Source organism: Staurois parvus, unplaced genomic scaffold, assembly GCF_062004578.1.
Source record: "Staurois parvus isolate SC_StPar_1 unplaced genomic scaffold, SC_StPar_1.0 ptg000048l, whole genome shotgun sequence".
In the NCBI taxonomy this organism is placed as follows: Eukaryota; Metazoa; Chordata; class Amphibia; order Anura; family Ranidae; genus Staurois; species Staurois parvus.
In genome coordinates this window covers 2,677,258-2,691,842 of record NW_028317844.1, presented here as the reverse complement: position 1 = coordinate 2,691,842, position 14,585 = coordinate 2,677,258, and the positions used below count along the sequence as shown (strand labels likewise).

The 14,585-nt window shown below is 42.0% G+C and overlaps 1 protein-coding gene across 1 annotated transcript in view; it reads left to right on the top strand.

Moving 5' to 3' along the window:
- CDC40 (cell division cycle 40) overlaps window positions 1-14,585 on the top strand; it is a 98,197-nt gene that overhangs the window by 38,051 nt on the left and 45,561 nt on the right. Inside the window, exon 3 of the mRNA XM_089664662.1 lies at window positions 6,742-6,871. Coding sequence (XP_089520788.1) covers window positions 6,742-6,871 — 130 coding nt within the window. The remainder of the gene's footprint in view (window positions 1-6,741; window positions 6,872-14,585) is intronic.

Here is a 14,585-nt window from a genome sequence, read left to right as displayed (position 1 = left end):
TTGATTACTGGTGTGCCCAATCGTGGAGGCGTAGGATCAGCAAGCGGCCTTCTTCATTCGCTGCTCACGAGCGCCACGTCGGTTTGATTTTCAATATTCTGCCTTTGCAGTGATATATTATAATAGTTAATTTCTGTAGAGATGCTTCGTGTACTCACAAAGCATGCATGATGTAATTTGTGACAGGTTTCTTATTGGGTAAAAAACATGTACCCCTGTCTCACCCCTACTCCTTTTTTGCTTGGAATCTAGGAAATGTCAGTGGAAATGTTTTTTTTAACCTTAAAGGAAAAATCAAGAGAGAAATATTTGGACTGCTAACCTTTTATGAAAAACCTATTTAAAATGAACGGTTCAAGACTTTACTTTTAGAAATTTATTTAAGCACTGCACAGTTTGCGAGCTGAACATCTTGGCTAGGTCATCCTTCTAGTTCACATGCATGGTCTTTTTCATTCTAATGGATGATCTCTAACATTGTTTCTAACAGAGCCCAGACAGCATTAAAAAACAAGGAGGTTCTAACTTTTCTGAACTCTATGTAAAACTTATGAAATAAAAAAGTTTGGGCTGCTCAAACACTTTGACTACATTATTGAAATGGCACTTAATGTGAAATGGCATTTACGTGAAAATGAAGCCCTCCAACAGCGCTCTGTCACCACTGTAGGTGTCTCCATCTTCACTCGGTCTTCCTTCTGGGTTCACGGGTTTCGGTGGTATGAATGGCCGAGCTGTGATGACATCGCTCCTTTGCACACGTGCGGGAATCACTCTTTACGGCACAGGGCTCTGAAGGAACGACACAGGTATGCCGTTCCTTCAGAGCACATGCATTGGTGACGTCACCGGCTGCTGCCAGTGTAAATATCTCTGAAACTGCAGGTTTAGGAGATGTTTACCGTACCTATAGGTAAGCCTTATTATAGGTTTCCTTGTAGGTAAAATTCAGCCAAGGTAGTTTACTCCCACTTTAACAGAGATGTAAAGGCATACCTTAAAGTCATTTTAAACCTTCCTACCTGCATATTGAGGTTTTTCACCAGCATTAGATCTGCATTGAGCATATAGTTTCATGGTATCATTTTTTGGTCTGTAAATCTTCATATTCCAGAGTCAGAAATTTCTGTTTGTTTGAAACTTGAGGTATGCAGCTTCGCACTACAGACCTTTGTCTGTAGTCTGAGAACTGTATTTTCATATGAAAAGTAAAAATACATATCCCACATTCTTGGGTTGCTCAGTCTAGTGCTAGTGCAGCTAAACGCGCAATTAACAGAGCTTACCATTCTGGAAGAGATGTTTGTTTTATAAAATGTTTGCAACACAGATAAATGGCTAAGCATGCTTATGACCCAGAACAAGAAGTTTTTTGTCCTGTCTGGCAAGGTAGGAAGATCAATCTATGGAGACAGGGGAATTGATTAGCCATGACACTACAAACTGCAGCCATAACATGTGATGTGAGTCCATTATCACAAGCTAAAGCAAACAAATGACACGGATTAAAAATTTACTAATACCAAGTTAAAACAGCAAAAACATTTGAAAGTGCACAATGTCTGTAATGTATTTAGCTTTACGTTACCATCATCAGTGACCATACATTGCCGCCATATAATGTGTACATCATTTCCCCAATCATCTTACAGGACAACTTCCTGAGAGATTAGTTACTCCCTCCATAGGAAACACAAGCCAAAACTGTTAAACTCTTTCACCCCCCTTATCCTTCAGTTTAGATTGTATCCTTAGATTGTATAATGTTTGTTGTATCCTGACTGTAATGTACGTTTGGTCATTGTTCCCCCTCTTGATGCAGATCTGCCTGGATTGTCTTGCCTTGGCCCTCTGCCTGACTCGGAGGGTTTCCATTTTTTTTCTAAGGATCTTGGACCCTATGTAGTTGTAGGGAGGCAATTCCTAAAGCCCCCCTGGTTGGTAAGCTCTCTTGTCCTTCCCCTTTGGGGAGTTTTGAGAGAGGCCTATGGTGTGTTCCTGGGACTGTGTGGAATCCTGAGGCCTGTATTCTAGTGGTATGCGTCCCCGTTTCGGATATAGTGATGTCATATCTTTCGATTCAGGAAGATTCTTTTCTGGTCATGCCAGGACTGGACACAGAGACAAGGACAGTATGATGGTCACAGGCAGGGGCGTATCTGCCGCTAGGCAAACAGGGCATTTGCCTAGGGCGGCAGTTTACAGGGGGGCGGCATGCCCCTCCCAGGCAGAAGGGACACTGTGTGTCAGCGGCAGGGCCGCTATGGGTAAGGATACAGCCAAGCCGACACACAAGGAGGGTCACCCGGGCCAAGGGACCGGCTGCAGAGGAGAGTTGAGTGGTGGTTGGATCGCCCATGTGCGCTCTGAGTGTGAGGGTCGGGGCCCGCAATCGGTGTGCGCCGGGATGTGCAGGATGGCCAGAAGGTGCCAGTGGAGGAGGAAGGAGAAGAGGACGAGGTCAGGGTGGAGGAGCCCCCCGCTCTTTTGCAGCCACCGCCAGAGATCCTGGGGGAGATGGGACACAGGCTCCCCTCCTTGAGTGATGCTGACACCATCTGGAGGAGCTGCTGTTGGACAGGTAAGAGCTTGGAGGACTGGTGCTTCCCCACTCCTGTCTCACTGTCCCCCCGACACACTGCCCCACACCTGTTCTACTTCCCTCCCCTGTCCCATTGCCCCTCACCTGTCCCGTAGCCTAGATCCTGTCCCTCTGCGCTCCTCCTGTCCTGCTGCCTCGATTCTGTCCCATGCCCCCCGTCACGCTGCCCCCCAATTTTCCCTCTGCGCTACTCTTGTTCCACTGCCCCTCACCTGTCCCGCTGCACTCCTCACCTGTCCCGCTGCGCTCCTCACCTGTCCCGCTGCGCTCCTCACCTGTCCCGCTGCGCTCCTCACCTGTCCCGCTGCGCTCCTCACCTGTCCCGCTGCCCCCCACTTATCCCACTTCTCCCCTCCTTTCCCACTGCCCCTCACCTGTCCCATGCCCCCCGTCATGCTGCCGCTCACCTGTCTCACTGCGCTCCTCCTCCTGTCTCACTGCGCTCCTGTCCCGCTGCCCCCTGTCATGATGCCCCCCACCTGTCCCGATGGCCTACTCCTGTCCTGATATCCCCCGTCACGCTGTCCCACGACACCCCCCCCCCCCCCATCTCACACTACCCTCCATCATGCTCCTGTCCTGAAGAGGTGGATCTTAAACCGCAAAGGGAAGGACACATTTAGATGGGGAGGTGCACGATTTAGCCTTGTTTAGGGCAACACAAAACCAAAATACACTACTGGTACAGGTAACACTCGAAATGGAGGCAAACATTGCTGACCACCGCATTTAAGTCAGGTACTGCAATGGTGAATCCTTCCCTGGGTTGCAGTATGACTTTATTGGTGGGTAGGGAGTGCTTTGTGCCCCTGGGAACTTTTCCTCCCTGGGAGTTACATTTGGCTTTTGTTACTAACTGCTCAGTTCAGAGATAGCTACACGCATGTTCTGCCTTGCTGTGTACACTGCCTTTTTCTTGCCCTTCCCTTTTGGTTTGTTCATTTCATCTGAAATATTTTCAGTGGTGCTAATCTAGCTACGCCCACAGGGCATTCCCATAGTCGGATACTCCAGATGATCTCCTGTCAAGAGAGTATAAGGTTTTTCAGGTCAAGTGTAACAAAATGACTATTTACAAGTTTGCATCCTGAACCTACAGGAATTACTGTTTTGAACTTTTCCTCACTTGAAGTATTTGGGTCTCTTGTGGCTCTGACCATAGTTCTTCTGCAATATAGCTCCTGACTCTTTGCTCCCATGTGGGACTTGCAGACCAGGGACTGTCCAACCTTCTTCTTTTTTTTTGCTTGAGAGGTACAGGTTTTATCGTAGCCTCCCTTGAGGCAGTTTAGTATGCCCCAGTTCCATTCTGAACTGCTGCAACTCTGCATTTGGGCAAAGGGCTCAACCCCCTGGGCTTGATATGCAGGAACAGGTTGTCTTTGGCCAGATGTCTCCGGAATCCAGCTTGGAAGTCCGAGAGAAAATCTTTCCTTCCACCTGTTTGGTAGATTCTTCCAATGGATGGCAGCTTGTCTGATTAGAGAGGAGTCCAAGACCCCCTCTGTACTGAAAGAAACTTTGTCAACCCTGGAAGTTAATTTCCCTATTGAACATTGTAGATCATAGAATGACTGGGTAATCCCTTTGGTGCTTGATCTTTGGATTGCTGGTCAACCAACCTGGTTTTTCTTGGGCTATGTCATGGCTGTGGCTTGTGTCACACAATTATAGAAAATACCCCAGCACAATCACCCTATACCAGTGCAAGCTAAGAAAAATAAAGTAAGTGCATCCATAATATAAGTAATATAGGTAACCTATTAATATTAGTGGCTTATGTCAACCATCAGTGAGGAACCAGGAGTCTTGCAAGTGTAGATAGTCAAATTCTGCCTTGAACAAAATTAAATGTTTCAGTCCTGGCTGCTGTACTTATTATGGGCTTTGGGAATTTGACAGACGGGTTTATTCACTTTAAAGTATCTAGAGCTGGGAGTATGGTCTCTTTACCTGCAGGTGTTCTAGACTTCTGTCTCAGGTAAGCAACATTGGACTTTAAGCTTCTGGGTTCCAGGTTCAACAAACCAGCTAAGTTTGTCTCCAGGTCCAAGGACCCTCTAGCTATTACAGGGGATGATATGGTCTACACCTTTCCAATTTGATACTCCTTCCTCGCCTGCATCATGGGATTGAGATGAGGTGTATTTTAGTGTTTTTTCTCTGCACTGAAAAGCTCAGGCAAATTAGTACCTGGACCTCATCATGCTCTTGGCAGATTCTCTGTGGGCCATTCCCCATTGTCTGTTTTTTTGGGGGTTTTTTTTTGGGGGGGGCTTTCTCTGCCTCACTGAGTAGTCTAAGTAACTGACTTTTCACATATCACTATTAATAAGCATATTTCTCAGGGTGCGATGCAAGGAAATCCAAGCCCAAGAAGTTCCCTGTGGGGCGAATCCTGTCTTTTTCCAATCGGACAAGGCCAACATCTGGTTCTCAGTATCTTCAAGGGCCAAGGTTGGCCTTACAAGTTTTTTCTTTTCCAGTGTGTATGGCTCTCATTTCTGCTTCTCTTTGGCTGGCTGTAACAGCATACTGTTAAAGCCCTGGTTCTTTCTTTAGGGCCCAATCAGTTTCTGTTTTCCTAAATTTCTCTAAACTAGGAAATATTCCTCTCCCAAGGTTTACCTTCTCACTTGGTTCTCATGAGAAATTCTCAAGGAAATTCCACCCCAAGATATTCTCCATGGGATTCATTGTGGCTTTCCTCCCAATTGGGTCTGGGCATTATTTATCATCACGTCTGGGAAGTGTATTTCGCATGGTGTGAGGCAAGAGAAGTCATCCTAGGTACTTCTTTGTGAGTCAAACCTGTGTTTTTTTTTTTTTTTTTTTTGTTTCTGCCATTTCAACCTGGATCAACTTTAGTTCCTCTTGGGGGCTAGTTCTCAGCAGTGGGCTGCCCCCTTGCATACTTCTAATTCTTAAGTAAGCCTTTGTACTGAGTGTTAACGTAGTTCCACTGGTTCATCCAGTTGTGGATTTGTGAGATCATTACCTGATTTTATCAGACTTGTTGGATCTTCATTGTTTTGCCTTTGATCCTCTCTGTCTTCACCTACAGAGTTGCCGTATTCTTTGCCAGCCCCTTTGAGAGGCGAATTCTTGTGTTGACTTTCTTGTTTGGTTCTCTTTCCTGTTCTACTAAAAAAATCTGTCTTGCTGGGGCCTCTGCTTTTTTCTGCTGAAAGGCTATGTTCACATTTAGGAAAAAGAATAACCAACAAGCCCCGTCCACCACCCTGACAGATGGATTTGTATTTCTCAATGGTGTATGAGTGTGTTAATCAGTACACTTGTAGTCCATTAATATTTCCTCCAGCTTTCTAACTGAATGCCTGTACATAGGTACAGGCTGAATGCTGGAGGAAATGTCTGCAGGAGCCTGGCATTGCACCTGTGATCTGCATTCTGCAGCTAAGTTCTATAGACTGTGATCAGGTTTCTGTCCTGGAAGATTATTTCCCCATTATTCTTACCAATAATGGTCTTTCTAGGAATCATTCAGGACTACAAGCCTACTTCTAACCCTTTCACTTGGCGTTTTTATAATTTTATTTTTATTTCTCGTGCACTGGAGGAGGTAGTCTATTTTCATCTCAACTGCGGTACAAGGACGGTGGGAAGGGGTTTTCACTGTTTTGGGTTGAGGGAAAAACCAATTATCTCTCAGGTTGCTGTCCTGAGAGATTCCTAGAAAAAAAAAACATTTCCAGGAGGACTAAAGGGAAATGTCACATGCCATGTGAATGGTACCACACTGCAACCACGTGTAATGTATGTGATTGTGTCAGTATGCTGCTTGTTTCAAAAACGGGCATTCAGAAATCGGCATACTGCTTCTGAGATGTCTGTCAGGTGCCCCTGAAAAGCAACCCACCACTTCAGAGAGACCATGAACTACCGCACATGTAAACAAGGTTTTACTGCTTACTGTCTTACTGGTAATAATATGTAAATCATTTAATGTCGATTGTCTGGGCACAGGCGCACTTTGAGAGGAAATTGAAGGGGCAAAAAAATGTGCTCATATCCCTTTATTCCTTTGATACATCATAGGCTACAGCATGCACAATTGAGATACATTTTATGGTGAAAAGTATTTGAATTACTGTATCTCTTCTGTTATATAATTGCAGTTTGGACCCAACAATCCATTTAAAACCCAGCAGATGGCTGCTCCAAGGAACATGCTTTCAGGATACGCAGAACCAGCACACATTAATGACTTTATGTTCGAACAGCAAAGAAGAACGTTTGCAACATATGGTAAGCAAAATGTGAAAATATAAAATTACCTTCTCAATTTTAGCAACAAAAATGAAATATGCTGTTGTGAACTTTGGAAAATAAACCTGAGAGGCTAACATTTTTGAGAGGTATAAAAAGATTGTAACATTTTGTTGTTTCATTTAATCATAACAAACCTCATAGTTTGCACATTCTATCTTTTTTTTTTTTTTTTTAATTCCAGGGGGTGGGTTAAGTTAGTATGTGCAAGGAATATGGTAAAATGCCACTAATTTAGGCTGCTAAAACTAATTGCACATGATAATAGTTAAATTTGTGTATTGCCGCCCACAAGACCTACATGTTTTATTTTAACAATGTAGCATGCTGTAGCCAACAATTAGGATTACAACATTTAGAGATGTAACATAGATGTTTCAAATATGTAATATGACTAGAATAATGGATCCCTGATGAGCCTGCTCCAGGAAAAATGGCTAATTCTGTATTGTAATCCTGATATGGAGCTACTTGCATCCTATGCATAGACTGTATGTGAGACCAATGCTTTTGCCCACCTGTTCCTGATGCTAAACCACAGTAGCTGTCATGCAACTGTTATATGCCAGTGCCTCTACTGACTCCTGAAATTCTAGCATTTGACAGTTGATTGGCAGTGTGTCCATGCCAGTAAAAGGAAGAAATCTGCAAAATTCCCCTATCCCTGTCCTCATATACTTGTTTTCTTTTGTTCCGGAGCAAGTGACTCACTCCACTTCATTGTAACAACACCACGAGCCCTGTAATTGGCCCAGTGCTGTCACTTGGGACCAGGAAAACAGTCGAAAGTCCTGTGTACACTCTGGGAAGTCTGTTTGGATTCTTCTCCCAGTTTTGGCAGCAGACTGGACCAACATGCAAGAGAGAAAAGGTGAGTATATGCTGCTGTGGGGGTGGTATTTAATGAGCCTTTTGATTTCCATGGCATTGGCAAAGGAAAGTTTTCACTTTAAAGTCATGAAGTGAGAATGGTATATACACTGCTTGTCACAGTTCAGTTTTCTGAAGCTAGTGCAGTGTTGGACAAAATTGTAGCCGAAAAAAGGATTGGTGACTCAACTTAAATCATTCCTTTATTCATTTTATAAAACAACAAAGCCAGTGAAAAAAAAACCATTTTAATGGCACTTCAAGCGCGGTGCAGTTTTTCCGCAATTGTCATGGGGAAAGCACCGCAAACTGGATTGCACGATTACCGGCCGACAATCGTGGCAAGACTGTACCGCCTTTGAGGTGCCACTAAAAATGAATGGCACACAAACACAGGCCTCGTTTTGCTATGATTGCAGTATGATTTGGAATTGCAGGCAGACTCGCAGAGCTTCATTCTGCCCACCAGATGTGAACAGAGCCTAATATTATAGAGGTAAATCTGGTGGAGAATGTCTTCAGTTTTTTGGCTAGCATAGCCACCTTTTTTGCCATTTGCTTAAAACTTTTGTTTCTTGGGGAGCATTCGACTTGATCTGTTATGCAAAGATTTAAATCTGTTCTAATGGTTTCCACTGTTTTATAATTCGTATGTGTTGGGTTGACCTTAAAGCTTGTCAAGGCCTTGTCCAGTTCTGAACTTTGTATACTTTTTCATATGATGTTGTGTTTTGGTTTATTTGTTTGTTTTTTTCTGATCAGGTAGCATGTTGTATTTTATGACTTCTGATGACAGCTTTGTAGGCCTCCATGACCATGTAACTGTGAGTATGGCCAGTGGAGGAGAACATGTAAGAATGAGATCTGCTCAATGCAGGAATGAGATTAATGGAATTGGGATTAGTAAGTGTAATTTTTGGAGAGTTGGTTGTTGTGAAGTAGATTATGGTTAAATGCTCTGTTTCAGCCTGAGGAACGGTGTTGACTGCCTTATGCGTATTTAGAATATCCATTTTCGGACTCAGGATCAGGTTGGATTCACTACAGAGGAGAGTTCTTGTATGTTGCATTTGGTACAAACAGCAGATGTGACTAAGGAAAGGGGTTTGTGGACTTTCAAGGCATAGTAAGTGAGGATGGTGTCTTGGAGGGATCCTGCAGTAAGAAATACCTACCTTCTGGGTCAACTATTTGTTTTGTAGGCTTTCAGAATGCAATTAGGACTCCAAGCCAGTGAGTAGAGAAAGCCCTGTAGTAGGAGATACTTAGATTAAGGTTTTTAGTGCACCCAAGTTTTTCAAATGGTTAATAAAAATTAACATAAGTGTTCATAGTATAGACGTGTGCTGAGCATTCCCTCTACATCATTTTTGTGTTTTGTTTTTTTTTTTTTTTTTCCTGGAGCTTTCAGACTGTTGTGTTAACTTGTAGTGCTAAGCAGTAGATGTACCATACATATTCAAATACAATGGAAACAAGTTTCTCTGTATTGTATTATAAAGACCCTTGCTTACATCTGAACCATAGTCTTTGCAATTGGCTTTCTTAGCTTTAGTATTAAATCCAACAATGTTTTTCATTAGAAATAAAGCATACGCTGTGATTTTTTTTTTTTCTTTTGTCATGGGCAGTTTAGTCAGCTTGTAATGTTTTATTTTAATTAATTCCACTCATCAGTTTCTTGTGTAATAGATGTAGTAGAAAATTTAGGACAAAAAAAAAAAAAAAAAAATCAGAGGACAGGAAAAACTACACTCTGAAGTGCATCTTCAATCCGATCAACGTTTATTAGATGTTTGTGTCTCATGGCTTTTTTCTTTGCCCATTAGGGGGTGCTAAATCCCAAGCCCTTTGTGAAATGGTAACATTTGAATGTGCATAGACTACAAATACTTCAAATCTTATTATGCTCAAATGTTTTGCGAAGGCACTGTATGTAGCTTTTCTTACCTGTGTAACATTGCTTGCACGTGAAAAAAGAAAAATAAATAGTATCTTATTACATAATTGCTACCAAGGTTTGCAATACTGAACTGCACATGTTCACACTGCTGCAATCTGATTTGGATCTTATTTTCGGTGCAACTTGAATGTGGTTTGCATATTCTATGGGGCCAAAATCGCACTGGAATTGCACCATAGTAGTATAGGAACCTTTTTCCAAAATCATGCCGTGCTGAGTTGCATTGATGTAAACAAGCACCATTGAAAACTGTGAATTCCCTTGTCATGAGATTCTTTGCGACTCAAGTCACATCTGAAATTGCACTATTGTGAATGGAGCCTAAAAATAGAACCTGGAACTGGTTATTTTATGTTTATTTTTACTAAAAAAATGTTTTTCCTTCTGTTGTTAGACCTCTTTCATTTAAATGATAGAAATAGCTTTTAATTTGATCCCTTTTACTGACTGATGGGGCTGAGTGCTGGAAAATAATATATTTTTTATTGTCTCTGCTTCTTGCCCTGCTTTGGTTTTTAAATGGATTGGGCCACCAGTGTTTTTCTTGAGAAGCTGGATGCAAGATAAAATACGAAATTGTGCTTAATACTAAACGAGTACTCAAAACCATTGTACAAGCCACATGACCTGATCTGTTAATGTCATCATAGCTGAAATTACACACTGCAGTTTGCTGACTGGAGGGAAGGGACACACACCCCCTCCACACATCACACAGGAACAGAGCTGAGGCTTTCAATCACAGGCTGTGTACTGGATCTCCCTCCCCTCTCACTTTTTTACCTCTTGGTGTCAGGAAAACTTGTCAGAAGTAATGCATGCTGATAGCAGTGGAACAAGCCAGCAGACAGAAATGACACTGCTCTGGATTAGGACATGTACACACTATAGAGTGATATGGTTTGTTCATATTTCATGTCAGAGGTTTACAACCACCTTAAAACAGAATAGCATGTTTTATATATCTGGGAATCCCACGCAACATTGCAAATATAACCATTTACCTCTGTTTTGTTCATCACAGAACCCAGGCCAGTGTAAACATTGCTTTCCTTATTTAGCTAGCCGGAACTCATCAGCATTTTTTACGGCATTGTGAACAGCGGCGTACCTTAGAATAGAACTGAGAATAGGGAAGGCATCGAGGATCCCTGTGGTATAGTATCTGTAATCTGCTTCCCACAATTACAAGTCTGGAATCCCCTAAGAATGGCAGATGGGCAGAACCTATTGTAGCTAAGCTTATAAAAAGGTGGATGAAGCAAACGGGTAGCTTGTGTTCAGTGCAGACCGGCTGACATATCTAAAGAATGCATACACTGTACCAACACTTGACACTCCTTAAGGGCAGCCTTGCACTGCCCCACTGTGCGTTTGATGAAATGCGGCTAACCCGTGGTTTTCATGCGGCGTAGCTGTGCTTTCCTATGGATTTCTATGAAATACTGCAGTTTTGAGGCGGTTCTAGAAAAAACCCTGCATGATGCGTCTTTGGTGCACTTTCTGAAATTGCAACGACACTGCGGCTAACCCGTATGAAAACCCAAAGCACTGCAAGACCACACCAGGGCAGTGTGAAGGTGCCCTAAAGCACAAGGGAAGCAAAATTATAAAAACAATGGCTTATGTTTGCAAAACTGCTTTTTGTATTTGCATACATTAAAAAAAAAGAACTACCATCTTTTGCAAGAACAATTAACTTTTAAAATACATTGCAGTTTTTTAGCTGTGGCTAGCATATTTTACCATATCTTTTTACATGGCCGGTTCACACCACAATTTCTGCATTCTGGATGCATTTCTGCATGAACATTTTTGATCTGCCCTGGTTCATTTTCTTTTTTTTTTAAATCTCAGTTCAGGGCATGTGTGTTCCAGTGCATTTTGTTGCATTTTGCCACATTCCAGATGCATTCCATAAAGAATAAATGCAGCATGTTCTACTTTTTGTTGACTGCACTGAAATGCATTGCATTGGTGTGAACTTGGGCCGTTGGAATACATGGAAAGCACTGTGCATGCATTTCTGATAAAGATTAAAAATGCACTGGACTGCATCTGGTGTGAACCAGCTTTTAAACATTGCCAAAGTTTTTTTTTCTTTTTTTTTTAGAGCTATTTAAATTTTAGCAGCAATTTATAACAGAATCTATCTTCTAGGCGTTCTTGTTGTTAGCAAACATTGAATTTCAGTCAATGAAATGTCTGCCTCACTTTGATTCCAGCGAATTTGTAGCACAAATGCTGAGATTAAGTTTTCATTGCTGTTGAAGGTGCCAGCTTCAGTAGCTATTCATGTTATCTGATATACCTGCTAATGATCATGGTATTCTGGCGATTTGTAAAGGCAAAGTAAGCACTGTAGCCAACTATAGCATGAACTCTAGTATCCTGCAAATTTGCAGAGCAGATAAGATAGTAATAGCGGCGATTAGCAACTTATAGTGGGACTGCGGCAGGCAGTCTGACACTGAGGGGGAACTGGCTAACTGCCACTGACATCTACAGTGACACTAATACAGTAATAAGTGCTAGTCAAAAGCACTGACACTGGGCAGGAAGGGGTTACCGTCCGGGGCGATCATAGGGTTAACTGTGTGCTTTACTGTGTAAGCACATTGCTTTGTGTTGCTCTGCCACGCTATGCAGAGCAATACAAAGCAATGTGCAGGAGCTGATGGGAGAGATCTATATTGTTTACTTACAGGTCTCTCCCCCGTCGGTGATGTACGGCGATCACCGAGTGCCGGCGGGGAATCACTGGCCGGGTCACGGTGATCGACAGCTGAGGCCGCCAATGGCAGTTCGTGCGTGCCCCCTACCCAGATATGCAAAGCCACATGTGTGTGTGTATATACGTGATTTTGCACACCGCTGCCACCCTGTAGCAGTATTTCTACTATAGGGAGGTGGGAAAGTGGTTAAACAATGTTTTTTTTCAGCAGACTTAAACACATCCACACTAATGCACACCACAAGGCACCTATGTAAATGCTCTGTTCTTTGCTCTGCTATATTATTTGAAATGGCTCATATGTGTTTTTTAAAACTTTGAGGCACAGTGCAGGCCAATTTAAAAATAAAATACAAATGAGCCCAAGGTGTATGACCAGCTATACTATGACATCATTTGTTTTTCTATTTCTCTATATGTACCATGTACATCATTCCCCAAACCATAAGAAGCCGAACAGTGGACCAAGGCCCACAGAGCTGTTTGTGTTCAACCACTTGCTCAAAGAGCAAATTCTAACAATTCTCTCCTACATGTAAAAATCATATTTTATGCCTGAAAATTTCTCAGAACACTCAATCATTATGTATATATACAGTGTTCAACATAAATGAATACACCCCTTTTGAAAAGTAAGATTTTAATTCATATCTCAATGAACACAAGACCAATTTCCAATATTTTGACAAAACTGAGTTTTATAGAACATTTGATTACCTCATTACATGAAAGTAAGATTAATAATACAATTTAGATGACAAAATCTTCAGTTTTACTCAAATTAGTAGTGCCAAAATGAGTACACCCCGCAACAAAAATTACTACATCTAGTATTTTGTATGACCTCCATGATTTGTAAGGATAGCACCAAGTCTTCTAGGCATGGAATGAACAAGTTGGCAACATACTGTAACATTTATCTTTTTCCATTTTTTCAAGAACGACCTCTTTTCGAGCCTGGATGCTAGATGGATAGTGATGCTAAACTTGTCTTTTCAGAATTCCCCATAGGTGTTCGATTGGGTTCATATCAGTTAACATACTTGGCCGCTGAATCAGTTTCACCCTGTTCTTCTTCAGAAATGCAATAGTGGCCTTAGATATGTATTTTGGATTATTGTTATGTTGGAAAATTGCACGCCGATCAAGGGCACAGAATGATGGTAGCATCTTCTCTTTCAATATAGAGCAGTACATCTGTGAATTCATGATACCATCAATGAAATGTAGCTCCCCGACAGCAGCACTCATGCAGCCCCTTAGAAGGACACTGCCACCACCATGTTTCACTGTAGACACCATTTTTCTTTGTACTCCTCAACTTTGCAATGCCATACAGTTTTGAAGCCATCAGTTCCAAAAAACATTTATCTTGGTCTCACCACTCCAGAGTACAGAGTCCTAGTAGTCGTCTTCTTTTTCAACATGGGCCCTGGCAAATTCTAGGTGGGCTTTTTTGTGCATGGGTGGACGACACCCATGCATACCATTCCCCTGCCGTGTATGCTGTATTGTGTCATGTAAAAAGCCAAACTGGGGATACTGTTTCCCTTCTTTAGCTAACTGCAGTGCACTTGCATGGAGATTTTCTTCAACCCTTCTCATCGGGAGACGCTCCTGTCGAGGTGTTAACTACCATGGACAGCCTGGACGTCTCTGTGAGATGGTTGCAGTTCCATCTTTGTTACATTTTTGTACCACTTTTGTTACAATATTCTGACTAGTAAGTAAAGCTTTGGTGATCTTCTTGTAGCCTTCATCTTTCTTGTGTAAAGAAATTATTTTCGTTCTCAGGCCTTGTGACATTTCTTTCATGTGGTGCCATTGCTGACAGCATGAAATGGGAAGGGGTTTCTTTGTTAAGTAAGGCCCTTTTATAATCAACTGTCTGCTGGACATCTGTTTAATGACTAATTAGACTCGCCTGTGGTTGAATTCTTATTAATTAGGATTTTGTTGTCTAAAATTTAGCTTTTGCTCCTAAGACTTTTATTGGGGTGTATTCATTTTTGCAACATAGTCTTAAATTAATTTGTTAGGAAAAATACTTTTGTGTGTGTACAAATTAACAAATCTTGTTTGCAATCAATGGCCTACATTTGTGGGAGTATTTTATAGTATAGTAT